Source organism: Tamandua tetradactyla, chromosome 12 (assembly GCF_023851605.1).
Source record: "Tamandua tetradactyla isolate mTamTet1 chromosome 12, mTamTet1.pri, whole genome shotgun sequence".
NCBI lineage: Eukaryota > Metazoa > Chordata > Mammalia > Pilosa > Myrmecophagidae > Tamandua > Tamandua tetradactyla.
The window spans coordinates 99025881-99049709 of NC_135338.1; the positions used below are offsets into that span (position 1 = coordinate 99025881).

Below are 23829 nucleotides of genomic sequence, written 5' to 3' on the forward strand. Positions count from 1 at the left end.
ATTGAACACCATAGTACTTGGAACCTTGCATAGGGCATGAAATTTTATAGGTTTGTCCAGAATGATGCCCAGATAAATCCCAGAGTGATCTGAACAGTGAATAGGGAAGTATTTGCAGATTCCCCTAGGGGGAATGGGGAGAAAGGGGGAAAATTCAACTTCCCCGTGGAGAATTCTTGATACTCGTACAGGCATTGGGGACAGCCAAAGCAATAGGCCGAGCCTCCAATCTTGGGGGTTGTTCATATGAAACTTAATCCTGCAAAGGATAGGCTAAGCCTACTTAAAATTAGGCCTAAGATTCACCCCCAAGAGAACCTCTTCTGTTGCTGAGATGTGGCCTCCCACTCTTGGCCAACTCAGCAAGCAGACTCACTGCCCTCCCCATCTCTACGTGGGACGTGACTCCCAGGGGTGTGGACCCTCCTGGCAACGTAGGACAGAAATCCTAGAATGAGCTGGAACTCAGCATCAAGGGACTGAGAAAATCTTGACCAAAAGGGGCAAGAGCAAAATGAGACAGAATAAAGTGTCAGTGGCTGAGAGATTCCAAACAGAGTTGAGAGGTTATCCTGGAGGTTATTCTTACACATTAAATAGTTATCACCTTGTTAGTCAAGATGTAATGGAGAGGCTGGAGGGAACTGCCTGAAAATGTGGAGCTGTGCTCCAGTGACTATGTTTCTTGAAGATAACTGTATGATGATATGGCTGTCGCAGTGTGACTGTGTGGTTGTGAGAGCCTTGTGTCTGATGCTCCTTTTGTCTACCTTATTGACGGACAAGTACAACATGGATTAAATATAAATAAATAATAGAGGGAAGAAATGTTAAAATAAATATAGTAGATTAAAATGTTGGTGATCAGTGAAGGGGGGGTAAGGGGTATGGTATGTATGAATTTTTTCTGTTTTCTTTTTATGCTTTTTCTGAAGTGATGCAGATGTTCTAAGAAATTATCGTGATGATGAATATACAACCATGTGACGATAGTGTGAGTTATGATTATATAACAAGAACAGAATGATCATATGATAAGAATATTTGTGTTTGTTTGTGGGTATGTATCATAAATTAAAAATAAATTAAAAAAAAAACTTATTACAAAGCCACAGTAATCAAAACAGCATGGTACTGGCACAAGAACAGACATATAGAGCATGGAATAGAACTGAGAGTTCAGAAATTAAACCTCACCTTTATGGCCATCTGATTTTTGACAAGTTGCCAAATCCATTCAATTGGGGAAGAATAGTCTCTTCAACAAACAGTACTGAGAAAACTGGATGTCCACATGCAAAAAAATGAGGTGAACCCTTACCTCACACCATATATGAAAATCCACTAAAAAAATGGATTAAACTGTTAAATGTAAGAACCAGAACTATAAAGTTCTTAGAAGAAAGCATAGGGAAGTATTTTAGGACCTTGTGTGAGGCGGTGGTTTCTTAAGAGTTCACAGCAACAACACAATAGAAAAATGGGTCCTCATCAAAATTAAAAACTTTTTGATATTAAACAATTTATCATGAAGGTAAACAACAATCTACACAATGGGATAAGACACTTGGAAACCACATATCTGATATGGGTTGATATCCAAAATATATAAAGAAATCCTACAACTCATCAATAAAAAGACAAAACAACCCAATTAAAAAATGGGCAAAAGACTTGAAAAGACATTTCTCCAAAGAGGATATACAAATGACCAATAAACAAGTAAAAAGATGCTCAACATCATTACCTAACAGAGAAATTTAAATCAAAACCATTTCACGCCCACTAGAACGGCAACTATTAAAAACAAATGGACAAAAAACAAACAAACAAAACAAAACAAAAACAAATGGACAGGGCTGTGTGATGTTGGCTCAGTGGCAGAGTTCTCACCTGCCATGCTGGAGATTCAGGTTTGATTCCTGGTGCCTGCTCATGCAAAAACACACACACACACACACACACACACACACACAAATGGACAAAAAACAAAAAACAAATGGGCAGTGGCAGAATTCTTGCCTGCCATGCTGGAGATCTGGGTTCAATTCCCAGTGCCTGTCCATGCAAAAAAACAAACAAACAAATAATACAATCCAATTAAAAAATGGGTTGGTTTGAGTAGACATTTCTCCAAAGATATTCAGATGGTCATTAAGTATACGCAAAGGTACTCAACATCATTAGCCATTAAAGAAATGTAAATTACAACTATGAGATACCACTTTGTGTCTACTACAATGCCTATTATTGAAAAAAAAAACCCTGAAAATATTAAGTGTTGATGAGGATGCAGAGAAATAGAAACCCTGGTAACATTGTTGGTAGGAATGCAAAATGATTCACCTGCTGTGGAAAATAAGCCTGGCAGTTCCTCAGAAAGTTAAACATAGAATTAGCATATTACCTAGCAAACTCCACTCCTAGGTTTATATCTAAAAAAAACTGAAAGCAAGAACTCAGTCCTATACTTGTAAACCACTGCAGCATTATTTACACCAGACAAAAGATGGAAGCAACCCAAGTGTCCATCAAGAGATAAATGGGTAAACCAAATGTGGTATATATATATACAGTGGAATAGTATCTCAGCTGTAAAAAGAATTCTTGGTACAACATGGATGAACCTTGAAGACATAGTGTTGAGTGAAGTAAGCCCGACACAAAAGTACAATTACTGTGAGATATCGCTTACATGAAATGCTTAGTTTAAGCAAATTCACAGAGACAGAAGCAGAATAAGTGATTACCAGGAATGGGTAAAATAAGGAATAGGGAATTATTTCTAAATTTCAAAAATCTAAATATGATTTTTGGTTTGGGATGATGAAAATAGTCTGGAATTAGACAGTGGTGAAAGTTATACAATATTATCAATGTACTTAATGTCAGAGAATTGTCCACTTAACGTGTTTAAAATGATTTTTATCTTATAGTTTACCACAATAAAAAAAATACTAAGGTTAAAAACAAAATAAAAACCAAACCAACCAACAAACAAAAACACCTGGGGAAAATGAGGCTCTCAGACCTAATAGTAGTTACCAAAATATTTATTATGCCATACATCATGCCAGGCATTTTAAAATACTTTCTTTTCAACCCTTCCAGAACCCTGCAAGATAGTTATTATGACCCTCATTTTACAGATAAGGAAAGTGGGGCTCAGAATGACTGGGTGATTTGTCTAAGGCCACACAGCAGCTGGGGGCAGGCAACTAAGTCCTAACTCACCACCCTTACCACTGAAACAGCTCCTCCACCACATTCCTGGTGGTTGGGGCAGAAAGATGCTGGTGTTAGTGGGGGCCATGGAGGTCCACCCAGTCCCACACTTGCAGAGAGGCATCATTTGCTGCTGATAACAAAGTCCTTGGTTTGCAGGGGTGCCAGATATGGGTGGTGACCAAGCAAGCATTATCTACCACATTCCCATCGAGAAAGACATGACCTTTGTGAGTGAAGAGAGGTTCTACTTGGCTCCCAGTTGCATCCCAAGATGTGACATCATAGATCTGGATTGTCCCATCAAAACCTGAGGAAGAACACAGAAAAGAGAGGCTTGAGATTGAATTCCTAAAACAGTTATTATTATTTCTTCTATGGTACTGAGACAGGCTACAGGATAAGGAGTCAAACAGTAAAAAGATGCCTCAAAGGCCAACCAAATGGCATGTAACATCTGCCCTCTGCATGGGCAGCTGATGGCTCCCCTGACATGTGATGGTGACTTCACAGGAGAATGGGGAGCACCTGTTGTAAATCTGCATGCCAGGCCCCAGGCTAAGCCTGGATACACAATCTCTCTTTTAATCCTCAGTACTATATAAAGTAAGTGCTTTCATTTTCCTCAAGAAACTGAGGCTTAAGAGACTTTTTCAAATCTTCTCCACTTGTCCCAAATTCCAATCCCCTCAACCTTGTTTCCTCTCAGCAGTTGGCCTTACCTCCTACTTGATGGAGGAAAAAAGGGAAGCATCTGCAATCCTCTCCATCAACCCCCACACACCACACTCACCCCTCCTGCTGTCCTCCTATTATCAGAGAGCCAACGCGTTCACCTGGGCTTCAGGTCTTCTCAGCCCCTTCTGGTTCCGGGTACTAATCAGTATTCAATCCCTCACCCTCCCAAAGGGTTCGGGTTCTCCCCACCGGCCTTCAGACAGTCTCACTAAATACCACCACTTAACCAGCTGCCCCAGACCAGACCCAGAAACCCTCTGGCCTGACGTGCTGCAAATGGAAAAGCAAGTAGGCTGAGAAGGGTCCTGGAGATCCTGCTGCCTCTTTCTAGAACAGCTCTATGGCTGTCCACAGACCTGACCAATCTCTTGACCAACTTCAGAACTGAATTCTACTAGGGCACGAAAGACCTGCTGCAAATATGTGTAACTGTGGGAGCCACTGTGAACCTGGAATTAATTTTGAGCTTCTCTGTGGGTAATTTTAAAATGTGGGGCCACATTTATCATGGATTTATGATGATCCTTCCAGAACAGCCTGGAGTATCTGGAAAAAAGACATCAAATAACAGACACAAACCCTGCTTAGCAGTACCTGAAATGGCCAGGCAGTTGTCCAGGACTGGGGCCCAAGTCACTCGCAGTAGCTCAGGGTCAGGGCTAGGTGTGGACACTGAGCACTGGACTGAGCTCACAGGATGGCAGAGATCTCGGGGGTCAAGAAGACAGAGGTGCCCATCTGAGCCAAGGGTGGCAATGCTGGGCCTAGGACCCTGGCCTTTGCCCCTGACTGCTGCACACCACCTCCGTCCACCTGATCCAGGGTTGGGGCTGAGATTCTCAGATGGCGCCCACTTCTGGCGGATGTCAACAAGCCCCAGGCGGCCTGAGGTGCAGCAGAAGGCAAAGATGTCTGCATCCAGGACCTGCAGGCTACTCAGCACCTCACTGTCAGTGATGCCTGGAAGACAGAGGGCAATGGAGAAAAGATGCTAGGGACAGAAAAGACTGGCAATGTGGCAGGACTGACCCATCACAAGTCCCTTCCTCTGTGAAGTTTCCTCTACGGTCCCAGCAGAATGAATCACTTTTGCCCTCTCCCACTCATCTTGCCACACTCTACTCAGCTGGGTGGGTGCTGGTCCCTAGGCTTGCCTCCCTCACCCCAGAATGAGAGCCCTTTAAGGCCAGGGCCCATCTTCTCCATCTTGTTTCGTCCAGCAAGCAGAAGAGAGGCCTGAACTAAGGTTAGCACAAGGGTGAGTTGGGCGCATGTGGTGAGGGCTGTCTTGTCACGGCACCTGTGCTGTACGTGGTCTTCTGGGATTCCAGATCGGTAATCTCCAGGCTGCGAAGCCTCACCCCATGCAGGGCTCTAGGTGCCGCTGAGGAGAAAACTGCCACCTTAGGCCAGAGACTTCCCTCCTCCTCATGTGCAGCAACGGTGCTGACAGCTTTAATGGCATCTGGGAGAAGAAAAGAAGTGGTTGAACCCGGAATGTTTATGAAGGTCTGAAACAACGCATGGCAAAGCCCAGCCAGCCGCCTTCACCTTTATATTCAGAAGGTCAGGGAAAGAAGGGAGCTGATAGTCTGTAAGAGAAGATGTTGAGTCTGGGTTATGTTTATATTTCTGACACCTCCAGAAGCACTTTAATTTCTTTATAATTTGTCCTATTAGCTGTTTTGCAAACAGAAGATGACAAACCATAGCAGACATTTCAAAACTCCAAAAGCAGTTCTGGCTTTTTATAGTTTCTTGGAGAACAAATAAAGAGAAAGAACACATTGATGATGTCATTTACACCTTTGAGCAAAAAATAACAGGTAGAGAGTTCATGAACTAGCAGCATTTCTTCAAAAACCTTATTTCCTGACCTTGAAGCAATTTGCTGCAGCCCAGGAAGAAAAAGTCACATTGCAGATGTCATGTCTTCACACACGGCCTGGACAACAAGGAAGCCCCATTTTTGTACACTAAATGGAAGAGAAGCATACTTGGCCTCAGGTAGAATCAAGTCTTAGTCTTTTCTGTTCGACTCAGCCTGTCTGGTTAGCAGGTTGGTTCTCATCTCTATTCCACACTTGCGGCATTTCTTAAGAGACGTCATTTATAACACAGTTCAAGACAAGCCATCTGCTCTACAAACTACTTAAAAGGAGAGTCATATTTCCCTTGATCCAAGAAGGGCTTATTACTTGATTTCTACATTCTCTGAAGCAAATGGAGATCTCTCGATATTTTTAAATTCTCAGGGATAGGTAAAAGTCAGAATGAGGAAGTCCAGGGATAAACTAAAATGGCTTATCAAGAAGTGAGTGGCAGCAAGTTTCTCCGGATAGTTCACATACAAGGTAAGCACAGAGGGACAAGTTTTGGATGGGCCAGAACACAGAGGACCCCCGAGGACTGGTCCCAAAGCCCACACAACAGCCAGTGCTAGGCAAACCACACATGCTGCATCCAGACTCGCTAACTTTAATTTGCTCCTACCGCCAGGAGCCGCAGAGGTTCTGAGCAGATGCAACAGCTGATACTAGGGTGGACATGAGCCCCAGCAGAGCCAGCCTAGCTCTCCTGGGCCACACCTAAGCAGCCCTCTTTTTCCTTTCCATAGACTCTGAGGAGCCTGGAGCAGATTCCCCGAGGACCTGGTGCTCTGAGCCAAAGGCTGGCTCTCAGTATGTGACCTGTCCCCTGCAGCAGGAGGAAGAGAGTCAAAGGGAAGCCTTAAAGACTTGTCTGAAAGATTCAGTGGAAAATAAAGCCTATAGGGCCTCCGGACTGACAAGTTCATCTATAATTACAATGAGAAAGAAATATGAATTTTCTCTTTTCCTCTAAATGTAATGGCAAAATGATCTTCCCTAGTTTGACTGTACCAAGTTTACCAAACCAGCCCCAAAGTGAAAAGAGAAACTACCTCAAAAGCAAAGCAAAAGACCCAATGAAGCACCCCCAAGAACTTGGAAATAAGGGATCTGAAAATTACCAACACAAATGGGTCAGAGCAGAGGCAGGCAAAGGAACCTCCCAGACCTCTCACACTGAGCAAACACATTACCATGGATAAAGGAGGGTGGTGTCCATGAGAAGGGGGCTATTCACCCCTAGAGGCAAAGAAAATGGAGGGGACCAGGCAAGAAGGAGCCACACCAACAGCCTGAATAGTTAAGTCCACAACGTAAGTAGCTGGAGACATCAACTGAGACCTTAGACACCATATTTATTCAAGTCAATGTTTTTCACAGTCCCAAAGCTGAGAAGAAGCCTCATGCACTGATCCCAGGGCTTGGAGAAAACCTGGGGCCTAAACAGTAATGCCTCCGAGTCTTATACTTTCTTCCTAAGACATTTTAGGAAAAAGCAATTTGGAAACCTCTGAGCTGATTCTTCTTGCTCTGGTTATATTCAACATCGTTAGGTTAGGTCTTCCATAGAAAAGAATAAATTGATCATAAGAAACTGGAGTATTCCATTTATAGTGATAGTTATTTTTTCACAAATAGAATTGCATTCTGGTTTATACAGTTGGTGTTGTAAGTCTGATGAGCGTGTCTATCCTTATAAACACATTAGATTTGTTCTGGCTGTGCAGAAAAAATGAGGTGTCTGAGACACCAAGGCTGCAAATCACACCCTGTACCCTGGACAACTCACCATAATAATGTTATGCTTTCAGAAACAGCTGGTCAGCCTTCCCCAGGCTCTGGAATAGTCTGTATTAATACCTAGAGGAAGGGGAGTCTTTATCTGATTTCCTAGGTTGGTATGAGTGTCAGGGAATGGTCCCCTGGGCGCTCAGCTCCCTGAGGCCTGGGGCTACAGGTTCTGAATGGCATCTGGTACCAGGGGCATTATCAGGACAAAACGCCCATACAAAGTGTCCCCAGTGATTAGTAAGAGTCCTTGTTCTCTCATCTTAAAATCACTGCTGCCCCACCCAGCTTATTTTTGTGTGAAGATAAAAAACTACAAGTTTTTAGCATAAGGAGAAACATATTAAAATCAATGGAACAGAACTGAGATTCTATACATAGATCCTGATATTTACGAAGTGATTGTCAATGAAGGTGCCAAAGCAATTCAGTGGGGGAAAGGACATTCTTTTTGACAAATGGTGCTGGGACAACTGGATACCACATGCAAAAATATGAACCTGGACCCTTAACTCACACCACACATAAAAATGAACTCAAAATGGAATCACAGGCTTCAATATAATTAAAACAAGATCATTTTTGGAAAAAACAAAATATCTATGGGTTTGATAAAGATCTCTTACATATGATACGAAATCATAGTGACTACAGAGAGAAAATTGATTAACTGGTCTTCATAAAAATTAAAAATTTTTGTGCTCAAAAGACACCTTAAGGAATGAAAAGATAAACAACACACAGGAAAAATATTGTATCTAGAATATACAAAGAATACTTACGACTTAGTAACAGGAAGAAAAACAAATCCAGTTAAAAAATGGGCAAAAGACTTGAACAGGCATTTCACTAAAGATATATGAATGGTTAATGAGCACATGAAGATATGCTCAACATCATTAGTCATTTCAGAAATGCAAATTAAAGTTACAATTAGCTATAAGTACACACCCATTAGAATGGCTTTACTAAAAAAGACAGGCAATAGCAAATGTTGGTGGGGATATGGAGAAATGGGAACCTGGTACACTGCTGGTGGGACTGTAAAATGGTACAGCATCTTTGGAAAATAGTTTGGTAGTTTCTTAAAAAAACTCAAACATAAATTTATCATTCTACTTCCATTTCTCTACCCAAGAGAAATGAAAACACATATCTACATAAAGATTTAGATAGGAAGGTTCTTAGCAGCATTGTTCTCATAACTGGTGAAAGGACAGACCAATGTGTGCATCTGTGCAGCGGGCACTACTCAGCAACAGAAAAGAACGATACATGACTTGGATCATTCCACAACAGCTGAGTGAAAGAAGTCAGATACAAGAGACCATCATGGAAAACCTTGTGATGCCATTTTCACAAAATGTGCAGAAAGGGCAAATCTACGATAGAGAAAGAAAATTTATTAGTGATTGCCTGGGGAGAGGAGGTGGGAATGAGGTGAAGAAAACTGATTAATAGTGACGGCTACACAACTAGTGAAATTTACTAAAAACTCCTGATACGGGTGAATCACAGGATATGTAAAACATACTTCAGTAAAGGTGTTACACACAACACCCAACAACCACCACAAGCAACACAAACAACTGAAGCTGTAGCACAAGAAAAGGACGAGGAGGAAGGAGAACAAAGGAAAGCCCACCGAGCGGCTTGGACAAGCAGCTGAGCCTAAGAACGGCCTTTCGGCAGCAGCGGAGGCTTGGGGTGAGCTCCCAAGTGAGGTGCAGAGATGGGGTCAGCGGGCCACACAACCAAAGGGGTGGTTCCAAGAGTGGCTGCCTGCGCCCCTGAGGATGCCTGCATGCTGGCCACCACCACTCTACGGGAGGAGGGATGGAGGGGCTGAATGCTCTGGTGTCTGCCTGACAAGGCAGCCACAAACCCACTGCTGGAGGAATGCTAGTCCCTGTGAGGGGATTTTCCTTCCAGTCCCAGAGCGGACAGGATTAATATTAATACTTCCTATCACTCATTCTCTTGCTGGAGAGTAGCACGACTTCTCTAAGTGGGAAACTGCCCAGACCAGCCTTTTGCTCACTCACTACTTTTCTTCTCTGAAACTAGCATGACTGGAAAGAAAAATGACCTCCTCTCTGCCTCCTCTTCTTCAAGGTGAGCTCACCTGAGCAATGCTCACCCTGCCCTCACCTCTGCCCCCGCCTAGGAGCGAGGCCTGTAGTTCTCTAGATGCTCTGCTCAGTTGGCTGTAAACTCAATCCCTGGAGTAAGGAACAGGAGCTCCATTTTGGCCTTGTAATGCTAGGCTGTGGTTGCTAAAATAACCTTTGTCGGCATTAAAGTAGATACTGTGTTTTTAACTCCCGTCTGGTTCTGAGTCTCCTAAACTGGCTTAGATTTTGTGTGTGTGTGGTGGGGGTGGGAGCAATCAGGCTTTCCAAGAAATTCAACCCCCATCAAGTCAGATTCACTCACCACTGTCCTCTGAGATCTGCCACACCTGCAGGGAACAACCTGGAAGGCCACTGGTCACCAGCAACCTATTGAGGATGGATATGGGATCTTAGTTCAGACTGTGGGGAAGCTTCCCCACATATTTCTCAGCTTCCTCCTCCCTTCAGCCCATTCAGCTTGTGTTCCTATACTCCTCCACATAAGGAAATCTTACTGTTGGAACCAGCTGCTTTAGGAGCAGGCCCAAAGCTCAGAGAGCCAACGGCAGAGCTGGGACTGAGCCCAGGCTGCCACGTGACATGGTGCTCACCTCAAGAGGACACCCAGTGTGGAGCCTGAACTCACAGCCCTGAAACAGAGATTCTCAGCCTCTTCCAATGGAGCTACTATCACTCAATTACCTACTCTCACCTCTGAGAGACGGAGAGCATCCTTCTATCCTACACCTATTCCCTGGAACAACTCCAGCCATTTCTTGGTTACATTAGTCAAAAGGACTAGATGAGCTTTGTGAAGCCACAGCAATGGTTTTTTTGTGTTCCAGGCATTTGTATGTGTTCACATGGGCCTGTGTACTAAGGGGTGGGGCACGCTGGTGATAAGAGGCAGGAGACCACTGAACATTCCCAGCCTCCCCATCCTGAATGGAAGCTCCAGATCACAGAGGTAAGCCATACCTGGTATCTGGGATGTGCTTTAAATCAAAGATAGGTCCGTCTGAAAATCCTCCATGGCGTACCTTGAAATCTCTTTCTGGGAACAAACCCTAAAATGCAAAGGTATGGCCAATCAGATGGAGCCTCCCCTTTGAAGGAATATTTCAAATGAATGAACTCTAGGTAAGGAGCCAGATCTTGGCCTGGCAGGAGACCACGAAAGCCACTTGACCGGCAACAGAGGCTTCTCTCTGCAGTGTGCTGCTCTTTATAATCGTTGGTCTTAGCTGATTACATAGATAGCTTTCTTTTCCTCAAATCCAAAATCCTTCTCTAATATTTCACGAGGCCCTTTCACTATGTACAAGCCTTACACTCCAGGTCTTCTGAGAGGAGTCATAGGGGCTTAACAGCTTCATCAAAGAAAGCTAACCAACACATGCCCACTCCTCCACCACACCCTGGCTCTCACTGGAAACCAGGTGGGTTCCTCTGGCAATAAAACTGTAACAACTAGGGCGGGCCATGTGGCTCAGCAGGCAGAGTTCTTGCCTGCCATGCCGGAGACCTAGGTTTGATTCCCGGTGCCTGCCCATGCAAAAAAAAAAAAAAGTGTAACAACTATCACTTATTAAGTGTTCACTGATGTGTGTTTTACCTGCTTTACCACATTTAACTCTCACAACTATCACATGAGGTAGGGACCATAAAGATCCCTGCTCTACAAATGACAAACTAAGGTACAGGGAGCTTAGGCAACTATTCTAAGTTCACACAGCTATTAAGTTGTGAATGTGATCCCAAGTTTGTCTAACCAAAGTTTGTGCTCTTAGCCACTAGACTCTACTACCTCCATGCCAGGAACTGGAGGCTGGAGAAGAGGAGGTAGTTGAAGATAAAATAGGAGAAGCCAGTGGCGAGGCAGGTTTCAAGTCAGATTCCTCCTGGAGAGACCACGTGGGCCATCTCCTGGCTCAAGCAAGAGTGGTGGGGACGGGGAGAACAAAAGGCACTTAGAAGGTGATGTCCTCTTAGACAACAAATCTAAGCTGCCCTATAGCTTCCGAAATCTTAGATTTTTGTGAGCCCCAGATTGGTCTTTTCTGAGCCCTATCTCTTGAGATTCTCACTGAGTAGGTCTGGGGTGGGACCCAGGAATAGGCATTGTAACCAGCATCCCTAATGGCTGTGGTACATATGGGCCTCAGGTCACCATGAGGAATACTGGGCCACAGCTGTGTGGGGCCAGCCTCCCCTGGGCTCGGCAGACTTCTTATGTATCATTGTCTAGCCTTCTCTTCCATTCTACACCTCCAACTCTACTCCATCTCACGGTCACTTCCTAAGACAACTTTATTTCATTAAAGAATTTAAAAGTCTCAGGAGCAAATATCCTCAAATTCCTGCCCCTACACTGCTTTGCCTGTACACCTCCCCCTCCCCAGTCATCTGAAGACACACACCACCCTCTGGAGCCCTGATCTAGCGTCACCCCCCGTCCTTCCAAGCAGGCTCATGCTCCATCATTCCTTACTCCTGCATTTTCAACCTCTTCCTCTTTAGGGGCTACTTTTCCATGACTTTTCTCTTTCTCTTTCTTTTTTTTAATAAACAGTTTTATTCACACACCATACAATCTATCTTAAGTATACAATCAATGGCTCTTGATTTAATCACATAGTTAGACACTCATTACTACAGTCAATATGAGAATATTCTCATTTCTTCCAAAGAAATAAAAAAATTTCATACTCCTTCTACCCCCTATTATTGACATTTAGCTTTGGTATAGTGTTGTTGTTACAATTAATGAAAGAATATTACAGTGTTGCTATAAACTATAGACTTTAGTTTACATTAATTGTATTTTTCCCATATAACACCCTATTAATTATAATAATGATGCATGTTTGCTCTAGTTCATGTTAAGAGCTCTCTTTGTATTTATATAACCACCATCATTGTCCACTCTGGCTTTCACTAAGTTATACAAGTCCCAGTTTTTATCCTCTAGCTTTCCTTCTGGTGACACACACGACTATAGCCTTCCTCTTTCAACCACACCCATGTGCCCCATTGTTGATTACACTTACGGTATTGTGCTATTCATTTCCGAACCTTTACAGTGAACCTTACTGAACATTCTGTACTCCTTAATCACTGGTTGCCCAATCTCTGTCCACTTTCTATCTCCTGGTCACCTATGCTCTTGAATTTAATTCTTATAGTTTGCTCATGACAGTTAGTTCATATTAGACCATACAATATTTGTCCTTTTGTTTCTGGCTCATTTCACTCACATGATGTCCTCAAGGCTCATTCATCTCACTGAGTGCCTCACAACTTCATTCCTTTCTGTGGCCCCACAATATCCCATTGTATGTATACCCCACAGTCAGTGGGCTCGTGGGCCTCTATCCATTGGCAATTGTGAATAATGCGTCCATAAACATCAGTGTGCAAATGCCTATTTGTGTCCCTGCTTTCAGTTCTTTTGAGTATATAACTAGTAGCAAGACTGCAGGATCAGATGGCAATTCTATACTTAGCTTCTTATGGAACGAATTAGCGCCATTATAGTGGGGTACTGTTATCTCATTTTGGTTTAAATTTGTAATTCTCTAATGCCTAATCAAGTTCAGCATATTTTCTTATGCTTATTAGCCATTTGTGAAGACCTTAGTGAATGTCTATTAAATGTTCTGACCATTTTAAATTGAGTTGTCTTCTTATTATTGAATTTTTTGCTTTGTTTTGTATTGCTTAAGCTGCTAATTTTTTTTAACTTTTTAAATTGCATAATATAAATAAATACAAAGTAAAGAAAGAAAAAAGCAATAGTTTTCAAAGCACTCTTCAACAAGTAGTTATAGGACAAATCCCAGAGACTGTCATGGGTTACCATACCATCCTCTCAGATCTTTCCTTCTAGCTGCTCCAGAGTATAGGAGGCTAGAAGGAATAAATTTTTTTTCATCATCACAATCGACTTTTTTCTTTTTTGTGAAAAATAACATACATACAAAAAAGCAATACATTTCAAAACACAGCACAATTAGCTGTAGAAAAGATTTTATAGTTTGGTATGGGTTACAATTCTACAATTTTAGATTTTTATTTATAGCTGTTCTAAGAAACTGGAAACTAAAAGAAATATCAATTTAATGATTCAGCAATCATATTCATTTGTTAAACCCTATCTTCTCCATATAACTCCACCATCACCTTTGATCTTTCTATCCCATTCTTTAGGGGTATTTGGGCTATGGCCATTCTAACGTTTTCATGTTGGAAGGGGTTGTCAATAATAAGGGGTAGGGAGATGGAACTAGCTGATGTTCTGGAGAGTCTGGGCCGTCGAGGTTTCAGGACCTATCGGGTTGAGAGACCCATCTGGAGCTTGTAGGTTTCTGGAAAGTTACCCTAGTGCATGGAACCCTTGTAGAATCTTATATATTGTCCTAGGGTGTTTTTTAGGATTGGCTGGGCATCCTTTAGATAAGTAGCAAGGTTTAACTGAACCTTGCATAACAGTGACCTCCAGAGTAGCCTCTTGACTCTATCTGAATTCTCTCAGACACTGATACTGTATTAGTTATGCTTCTTTTCCCCCTTTTGGTCAGGATGGGATTGTCGATTCCATGGTGCCAGGGTCAGACTCATCCCTGGGAGTCATCTTCCACGTCGCCAGAGACACTTTCATCCCTGGATGTCATGTCCCAAGTAGGGGGGAGGGCAATGATTTCACTTGCAGAGTTGGGCTTAGAGAGAGTGAGGCCACATCTGAGCAACAAAAGGGGTCCAACTCTTAGGCATGCCTATAGATAGTCTAAGTTTCTCTACTACCTATGTAAGCTTCACAAGAGAAAGCCTTCTCTCTCTCTCTCTTTTTTCTTTTTTTAGGAAATCCTCCTTCAAATCTGTGTTTCCTACCAGTTACTACTTTAGCTTCATCCCTCCCTACATTTCTTGACTGCACTTCCTCCTCTTTTTTACAGTTTTTTGCTCTGACCACACCAGTGAAAATGCTCTGATAAAGATCACCAAGGGCTTCCAAAGTGCCAGGTCAAATAAATGAACTACTCAGTGCTCATCTACATGATTTTACAGCAACACCACACAGCTAACAATTTTTTTCTTCTTTACACTCTCTCCTCCTGGTCTTTGAAACCATGAGCTTTTCTGAGACTCTTCCCACTTCAAAGATTGTTCCTTCTCGGTATTTCTTGTCAGTTCAACTTCTTCTATCAATCCTTTAAATGCATTCCCTGAAATTCTGTACTTGGTTTTCTCCTTATTCCTTATATACATTCATCTTAGGTGATCCTGACCATTCTCAGGACTTCAACCATCCTCTATATTCTGAAGGCTCCCTCAATCTTTTTTATTAAAAAAAAGTTATTATGGCAGCATAAATACAACATAAATGTTTCCATTTTAAGTGTACAATGCAATGACATTAATTACATTTACAACACCATGCTACCATCACCTAAAGGTGGACTAAGTCCCCTTAGTCACCTAAGGGGACTAAAACTGTCCCCTTCTTCCAGGAACCCTTCCTCCAGTGTGTTAAATGTAGGTGCAGGGCTTGTCTCGCTCCCCCTAGTATCCATGACAATGCCTGGTCAGTAATAAGGTAATAAATAGGTGCTCCACAAACGTTTAATAAAAGAATAAAAGTTGGCACACATAGCATTTATATTTCAAATTACCTGGTTCTCCTTTACAGAGAGTCTGAGAGGTAATATCAGATGAAGAACCTCATTTTTTTTCAGTCTTTCATAGCCAGCAACAAAGACTCCTGGAAACAGAAGCAGAAGTAGCTGTGACTGCCAGAAAAATTCTGGCCCATGGCTGGGTCTAGAAACTGGCCCTAAATACCCCAAAGCAAGGATAAGCTCCTCCCCATCAGCACGCAGTCTAAGATCAGAGGATGAGAGAGATCTCAATAAAAGAAATATAAATGTCGATGGGGCACCAGACTGCTGCAAATGGCAGAGACCCTCAGGCTCCTGGGAGAACAGGCTGGGTCCCTAGGGGCTCAGCCCAAGTCTCAGTTGAGGAGTGGGAGTTCAGCTCCTTCAGGGCCAGTAAGGCATGTCACCTTCGTCACCAATCCATTCAAGGACTCGAGTGGCTCCTGAGAGATCGAATGCATGGAAATCCTGGTACCTGCACGATTAGAACACAAAGTCACGCGGTGCACGGCATTTTACAGCTGTCGAATTCTGAGATGGCAGCATGGCTCCGTGGTTAGGGACTCAGACTCTGGAGTCAAGCAGACCTGAGACCAAATGCTGTTTTGCAGTTTACCCTCTAACTGCATTAGCAGTTAAGGCCAGCCATTTTAATCTCCTTGATTTTTGGTCCTCGTCTGTAAAATGGAAATACCCAGAGAATCCAGACTTCCCAAGGTTGATGTGTGTAATCAATGAGATAATCTATATTCAGGGATTAACTCAGAGCCTCGTGCAATATATTGGTCGCTTATGTTATCATCCTTCCCAAATGTTCCCCGCGGAACCTGGGCACCTGGGAAGGGGCCATTTTCCCAATTCGTAGCCGACGCCCAGGTCCTCCGAAACACCCAGTCCCGCAGCGCCCGCCGGTTCGACCCACATGAGGATTCCCCATGTGCCTCCGCCCCGCGCCCATCCACCCGCCGGGCCGGGATCCCGTCTCCCAACCCTGTAAGATTTACAAGCGTAAAGACTCCACGAGCCAGTCCTCCGCGGCCTCCATGGCAACTGCCGCTTCCGGCACCTCACTTCCGCCTGAACCTTCCTGGGCCAGCACGGTCCTCTCGCGAGGAGTGGGCGTGGCCTGCCCTGACCAGAAGGCGGGGCCTCTTGCCTGGAGGTGGGGCCAAGAGGTGCCAGAGCGCCCAGTCCCAAGTGCGGCCCCCGCCCGGGTCGGCGGCTTTCGGAACACTCCGGGAAAAGGGCTGTAAAATAAGGGATTTCCGGGTGTCAGCCCCGGGCGGGAGCGTGTTAGGATCTGGTATCTGCGGCCAAGAGAAGGCAGTCAGTGCCCCAACGCTAAGATTACCAGTTAAAATCCACAATTCCGGTTAAATTCGAATTTCAGATTAGCAACGAATTATTATTTATTTATTTTTTATTAAAGAAAAAAAAGAAATTAACACAATATTTAGAAATCATTCCATTCTACATATGCAATCAGTAAGCAACGAATTATTTTTTAACCAAATTACGTCCCGTGCAATATTATCCGTTATCTGAAATCTGAATTTAACTGGGTGTCTTGCATTTTTATTTGCTAAATCTGGCACCCCTATCCAAGCCAGAGGAGTTAACCGACAGCTGGGTGTGAAGCCCAAATCTGCGTTCTGACCTGGATGCACAGGGCACTCCCCTCAAGTGGGAATAAACTGAGATGAGCTGGGGTATGTAAAGTCCCTTGGAGTACCGTAGGCTGCCCCCTTTTGCAGGCAGGAAACAGGAACTTGCCTGCGCCAGTACAGGGCAGAGCCGAATAGAACCTAGCGTCTAGCACAGGACTTGGCAGACGACAAGTGTTGAATACCTGCTCGCTGAAAGAGTGAGTGAAGCAGCCCAGGTGTGTAAGTGCCCAGTGTCAGTGCCAGGTTGATGCCATGGTCTGGGCTTTTGGGAGTTGGCCTCGTCTCAAAACTTTGCCCTCCAGTTCCCTTTCCCTGCCATTCCCTGAACCACCTCTGGAAGGAGAGGACCAGACACTCTATATGAAGAGCAGAGTTTTATTCAGTTTCAACAGGGAAGGAAGAAATATAGCAAGAACATAATTATATCTGTACTGGTGAAATTCCCAGAGACCCCAACCAGAAATCACAATGGAGCTACACAGATTTGAGCCCATGATTTACAACCAGATGGAGCCATACCATAGTCCCATTCCCCCTTTCCCCTAGGTGGGCACAATCCAACCTGCGCCGTTGTGTCTGTCCCATTATTGGCATCACTTCTGCAGTATCTGCACCAGCAACCTCCTGTACTAAAGCGAAACACACAGAAGAATTGACCTGAGGAGAGGGACAAATGATAAGGGCATCCTGCCATTCCTAAATGCTAGGTATCTGCAGAGGTTGCCAGAGGCAGTGTCAGTGTTCTCACTCCCTCACCTCAGCTCCTCCCGACTTTACTGCAGAATACCCCACCCTCAGGGTTCTGTACTGATTCCTCTGAGATTCTTTGTAGGTTCTGCATGTTTCAGGCCTTCAATACCAACAGCCCCAGAGGTGGCATCATTTCCTTTCAGGCTCGGCCAGCCCAAGCTCCTGGCCCTTACAACTGAGGCCTTTGGAGCTGGTGGTTCTTGTGCATCAGGAAGGTCAGGAATGCTGGCTGCGGCTGGAGTTGGACCTGCCCCTCCTTTTTTTCAAAACATCTGCTCTACCTAGGCACAGCAGAGGACACAAAGGGGAGTCAGCAACAGCACTGCCAGGGAGTTCACAGACTGTGATAGCAAACTTGGCTCCCACTGACTGCTCTCTATGAGCATGTGACATAAATGGTCTCATTTGATGGTAGGTGGGCACTATATTAACCCTGTTTTATGGAGAAGGAAGATGAGATTTAGAGAAGTGACATTTCTAAGGTGACATAGCTAGTAACTGGCAAAAGTGGGCTATGAGCCCAGCAGGCTTTGACCAGAGCCCACATTCATTACCACAATATACTGTCTTCTGCACAGATCAATAATTACCATGGAGAGAGGTACGTAATGGGGACAGCACCAAGAGCGGGGAGCAGAGGAACTGCCACTCTTCCAGGTTAGAGACTTTGGGTGGCTTGGTGCCAGTCTTAGGACCCTGAGCCTCACTGGTCAGTGGTTCACAACTAAGGGTGATTTTTACTTGGCAATGTCTGGAGACATTTTTGGTTGTCACAAATGGGTGGGGGAGAGGGTGCTACTATTATCTAGTGAATAGAGGCCAGATGTTGCTATATCTCCTATACTGTACATCCTAGCCCCCCACAACAAAGAATCATCCAGCCCAGAATGCCAAGAACGCTGAAGCTGAGAAACCCTGCCATAGGTCACTTAGGCAGTAGGACTGAACGGGAAGGACACTGGCTAAGGTAAGCAAGGTCCAGGCTCTGTCTTAGCCACTGACTCTTCTTTTTCCCTCTCTGGGACTCAGGGTTCCAGCTCTGGCCACACAGAGGATACATCAAAGATGGACTTCGCTAATACAGAAAGACAACTGGGATGGAACAAGGCTGTGTGGACTAGAGGAGGAAGATTGTGCTACAAGAGGCTAAATAATCCTAGGCTGTGACTTTCAACTGGGGGCTGGGTGAGGGATGACTTTGCTGGGGAGGCTAGCATCCTTTCTTTGGAATTCTTCACCTTTGAGTCCTGGGTCACAAGGAGAGGTTGGAATGCTAGCTCTCTGGAGTCTATACCCATCCTGCCCTGGCCAGGCAGTCACACCCTACATGCAATGCTTGGTGGTAATTCATCCTATGCCGAATCCAGGGGGAGACCCAACTCAGCCTCTGCTGGATCAGGGGTTGGGCACCTGGTGGAGGTCTGGCTCACCTGGGCGTGAGGTGCTGGGCCACTGAGGTTCATGCCCAAGGCTTTCTTTAAGGAAAGGATCCCAAGCAGATTATGACTCAGCTGCAGTCTCTGGTCCCTCAAGGAGATATGGGGAGCTGGCACTGAAGGGGGCGGGCTGGGGGTCTCCAGGCTTTTCTTGCCCATGAAGTGTCCTGGAAAGGAGATGCCAAAGCACAAAGAAGTTATGGAGCAAGGACTCTACCCCAGTGGGAAGGTTCCCCATCTCATGTTTCGGTTCTCCTGGTGGGAAGATGTGCAACCTTTCTCCTCCTCACCCAAGACTTGCAAAGACTCCTTGCCGGCAGCAAAGTCTGTGCACCTTAGCTTTTCCTGAACAAGTGGAAGGTGTGAAGAGGGTAGTGGAGCTGAAAGGAGAGTGTAATGGATTAGGGCCAGGTAGACACCCTGCCAGTTCTGCTGCCAGCTTGGAAAAGGGATGGGAAAGGGCAGGGAAGGAGGTGGAGAACGAAGAGGTGCCTTAGAAATGAGATGCAGAGAAAAGACACTAGAAGTTAGAAGATTCAGGAGGGGGGGGAGCCCACGGGAAGGGACACCAGCGACAGTGAGAACCAGCTCCACCATAAACTAGCTGAATGATCTTAGCAAAAGTCACTGAACTTTCTGCGTCTCAAGTTCTCCATTTACTGAATTAAATGAGCTCCAGGGTCCCCACCTGCACGAATATGAGCGTCCTGGGTAAGAAGCGGCCACAAGGACGGGAAGGAAAATGGGGCCCGAGCAGGGTAAGGAGGGGACACCTGCCCAAGTCCCCAAAGACGTACCGGTGGCCCAGAGGTTCCCCCGTGGGTGCACTCGGATCTTGCCGGTTCGGCCACGGGGCTCCGTGAGATCCCAGCTGCGCGGGGCAGTGCTGGCAGTGAGCAGAGCCAAGAGCAGGAGGCTGCCGAGCAGCCGCGCACTCCCCGCTCGCCGGGCCATGCTGTCCTCCACCACCTCGGCTCCGCTGGGTTCCCGCACGCTCCAAGGGCTCCAGGGTTCCAGCAGCTGCTCCGAGTCGCTCAGTCGCGCCTTCCCCTCTTAAGCCCGAGCCCCGGGGGCGGAGCCTGGGTCGGAGCAGGAGTTGCCCATCCCGTGCTCCCGCCCCCGAGGCCCTCCGGCCGCAGTTTCTCTCTCCCCCGCAGGAGCCCGCGCCTCGGCACTCCTGCCCACACGTGGGCACCGCTTCGGGGGCTTCACCGGTCCCACGAGGAACTTGAGCCGCCCGAGCCCCTCCTCAGGAGGCCTTGTGGGCGAGGAGCCCGCGGCGCTCTCAGCGCCACCGCCCACCCTCGGCTCCGGCCGCCAGCGCGGTAGGGGGTTAGGAGCTGCCGGGCGGATGGGGAGAGCACGGCCTGCAAACCCCGCAGCGGGAGAGCTCCTCCGGGTCGGGGGAAAGGGCACCGGACCGTGAGCCCACATGCACCCTGTGTGACCTCGCTGAACCTCTTTATTCAGCTGTAAAATGGAAATAACATTTCCCTATTTAAAAATAATTTTATTTTTTTTTAGCACAATTATTTTGTGGTAGGAAGCAGCAGTCCTATAGGATCTTCTCACACACCTCCCAAGAAGCTGTTGGAATCTGTCTTGGAAAGAAACAGTTTTTTTGATTAGTGCTGTCACAACAAGCAGGTGAAAATTCTGTGCCCCAGAATAATACATTTATTTTTGCTTAGACATTATACCTATGTTCAGAGCACTAAGCTAGGGACAGGAGGAGGGGAAACAAAAGATGACTCCGTGCTCCGAGGGAGCAGGGTTAGGATTAGGTTTAGGCTTTACTACCTCATTGGAGAGATTTAGTTGATAAAGGAGCAAATGATGGAGAAGGCATGGACTGCAGACGAAGGCCTGAGCGCTGGACCCCTCCCTGGAACACTGCACAGTATGGGTGTGCAAGAACCTCCTCTCCTGTCCGACTCAGTAAGGGTACATGCTATTGTTCCTCTCACATACCTAGCTCAGCAAGGCCGGCCAGCCCTACGGCTCAGCACCTGCAAGAAGCAGCGTCTGTGAGAAGCTGACTGTCGTATCAGGCTCCCAGGAGCATGACACACAGGACAGGGGCACTCATTTCCATCTCTGGCTTCATCCCCCACCCTGGCGTTCACACCTCCTGCTTTCTTGTCACTGTTTATCCACAATGTACAGATACAGCTCATCCCTTTCCCGTAATTATTCTCTTTGGGACGTTCCCTCTACTCTGAGTCCATCACACACCCATCCTATCTCCTCTTGTCCATGGATACAGAAATCAGTGTGAACACATAGGCACTGGCATTTATTGAGTGCTGTGCCTCATTTAATTCTTGAAGGAAACTTACAAGTTAAGTTTTACTCTCCTCATTTTATAAGTGAGGAAACATTCAAGGACATCACAGAAAATGTAGAGCGGATTCATAGGACAATCCAAAAAGTGACTAAAGGGGCGAAAGATACGCAACAAATCTTATTAAAACCAACACCAACAAAACATTTAAACTATTTGCCCCATATTTTTAATAAAAAACCAGTTGAAATAAGGGAGATATATATATATATGTGTTAAATTTTGTAATGATCTATTTTCATAGACTGGAACTGATTACAAGTTAACACCTCTGAATCTGTTGTTTTCCAAAATCACTATTAAATGCATGCTCCTTTGATCCTCGACATTACTTTGACACAATAAAACTGGTATGATACTCTTTTTTACAGAGGAGTTATCTCAACTACAAAGCAAATTAGTTGCAGAGGAGCTAAATAAATTGAGAAAATCAGAGTGGAATTTCAAATACATGAAAAGTACAGAGGACAAAAGAGAAGTAGAAATTAATCTAAAAAGAATCTAAAAACTAATTTTAAAAGAAATTTAAACTAGACGAGCAAATCTAGTGAAAAGGAATGACAATAAACACTAGAGCCAGTCACAATAAGATGGTGTAAAATCTCTGTCCTGCAGACCTTTAAGCATTGGACGAGATCTCCATCTGTATGGACTGGGCAGGGGTTGGAGCAGAGAAGTGGAGGGAAATATCCTGGGAAGTCCAGATCCTGCCCTTTGCTTCCAGAATGGAGAAGAGGCTGCAGAATCAGGAAAGCAGTGGAATATTTAAGGGAAGAGGAAGGAAGAATCAGATATTTGATATAATTTCCCAAAGTGTGAAGAAACACTTATGGATTATAACATTAGAACTATTTAGAAGGAAATCTTTCAAAAACTGAAACTGCCAAAACATGAAATGTTTTTTAAGTGCAATCTTCAAAAACAAAGGGGAAAAACAAAAACAAAAACTAAGGGGAAAAAGAGAGAGAGAAAAAAAAACCTATGTCTAATGAGGGAACAATGATCCTAACAGTGGCTAAGAAAACTAAAACTGCTGGTCAGCTAAATGGTAGAGGTGCTCAGGGAAGCTATGAAAACCCGAGTGAGATGCCCCAGGCCAAACACTAGGTGTAATGTTATTTGGGTATAATATTCATGTACTTTAGGGGACAATTTCAGTAACTGAAATCCAAGTTTTATGTGCTTGGAAATTTGACTGGGAATGTGACTATTAGTAAGGAGACTTACTATTCTTAGCAAATCTGAGGATGAAAAACTTATTCCTTAAAAGAGAGTTTCCAGAGGCTTTGCAATGGTGGGGTTTATTAAAATGTGCAGAGCATGATGATAGGGCCAGGGAATAAGAAAGGATAAATCAGAGGCTGGTCTTGTTTAAATACTTCAAGAAGCTGGCCCTCTGGTAGAGGAGCGAGATACATGTAAAACCACTCTGAGAGTAATGCTAAAGGGTAGCACAAACACGGTACGGGGAGCATACAGTACAGGGCAGCACCGAGAAGGATGCACTATACACTTGAAAGCATAACCAAGAATAAGGAACCCTGTTTGGGGCTCTTAGTGTATATCTCTGTTATTATACTTATTATCTTATGCAGAAAAACTTGTTTACACATATGGCCCCTATTGAGTAGGCTCCTAGCAAAGAGTAACTCTGCCTTATCATCTTTTTATCCCCGGGGCCTGGTCCAAAGGCTGGCACAGAGTAGACACTCAATAAATGTCTGCAAGATGAGAAAGCTTTTAGCAGGTAGAGAAGTGAGCAGGCACTCCAGGCAGAGTGACCAGCATAGGCAAACGAAGTAGTCTGTAGAGTGAGACCAATGTTAAGGGTGTAAGACCCTGAAGACTGGAGCGAGGCGAGGGTAGAAAAGTCCTGAGGGTCAGGAACACTACACAATACTCGGAAGGATGTTTTTACCATTTCTTGGCACCTCAGCGAATGCTAGTCTCTATAATACTTCTTGGTTACTGTGGTAGTTAGATTCAGTTGTCAACTTGGCCATGTGAAGGCACCTAGTTCTGTTGCTGTGGACATGAGCCAATGGTACGTGAACCTCATCTGTTACTGATCACATCAGGCTAGGAGGCGTGCCTGCTGCAATCAATGTTTGACTTAATTGGCTGGTGCTTAAATGAGAGAGCGCAAGGTAGCACAGCCCAAGCAGCTCAGCATACCTCATCTCAGCACTCACAGCTCAGCCCAGGCCTTTGGAGATGCAGAAAGGAATCACCCCAGAGA

The 23829-nt window shown here is 44.9% G+C and overlaps 2 protein-coding genes across 2 annotated transcripts; both read right to left on the reverse strand.

Moving 5' to 3' along the window:
- Positions 1-3038: 3038 nt before the first annotated feature.
- Positions 3039-16510, reverse strand: WDR73 (WD repeat domain 73). The gene is made up of 8 exons (XM_077124293.1): positions 16398-16510; positions 15801-15868; positions 15409-15497; positions 10715-10803; positions 10059-10123; positions 5264-5428; positions 4558-4923; positions 3039-3535 (listed from the first exon to the last, which is right to left on the reverse strand). Exons 1-8 carry the CDS (start codon positions 16436-16438, stop codon positions 3300-3302), a joined length of 1119 nt encoding a protein of 372 aa, XP_076980408.1. The 5' UTR covers positions 16439-16510; the 3' UTR covers positions 3039-3299.
- A 1028-nt stretch (positions 16511-17538) lies between these two features.
- On the reverse strand, positions 17539-20510 carry NMB (neuromedin B). The gene is made up of 3 exons (XM_077124296.1): positions 20044-20510; positions 19241-19413; positions 17539-17689 (listed from the first exon to the last, which is right to left on the reverse strand). The coding sequence occupies exons 1-3, from the start codon at positions 20198-20200 to the stop codon at positions 17654-17656; spliced, it is 366 nt and encodes a 121-aa protein (XP_076980411.1). The 5' UTR covers positions 20201-20510; the 3' UTR covers positions 17539-17653.
- Positions 20511-23829: the final 3319 nt, after the last annotated feature.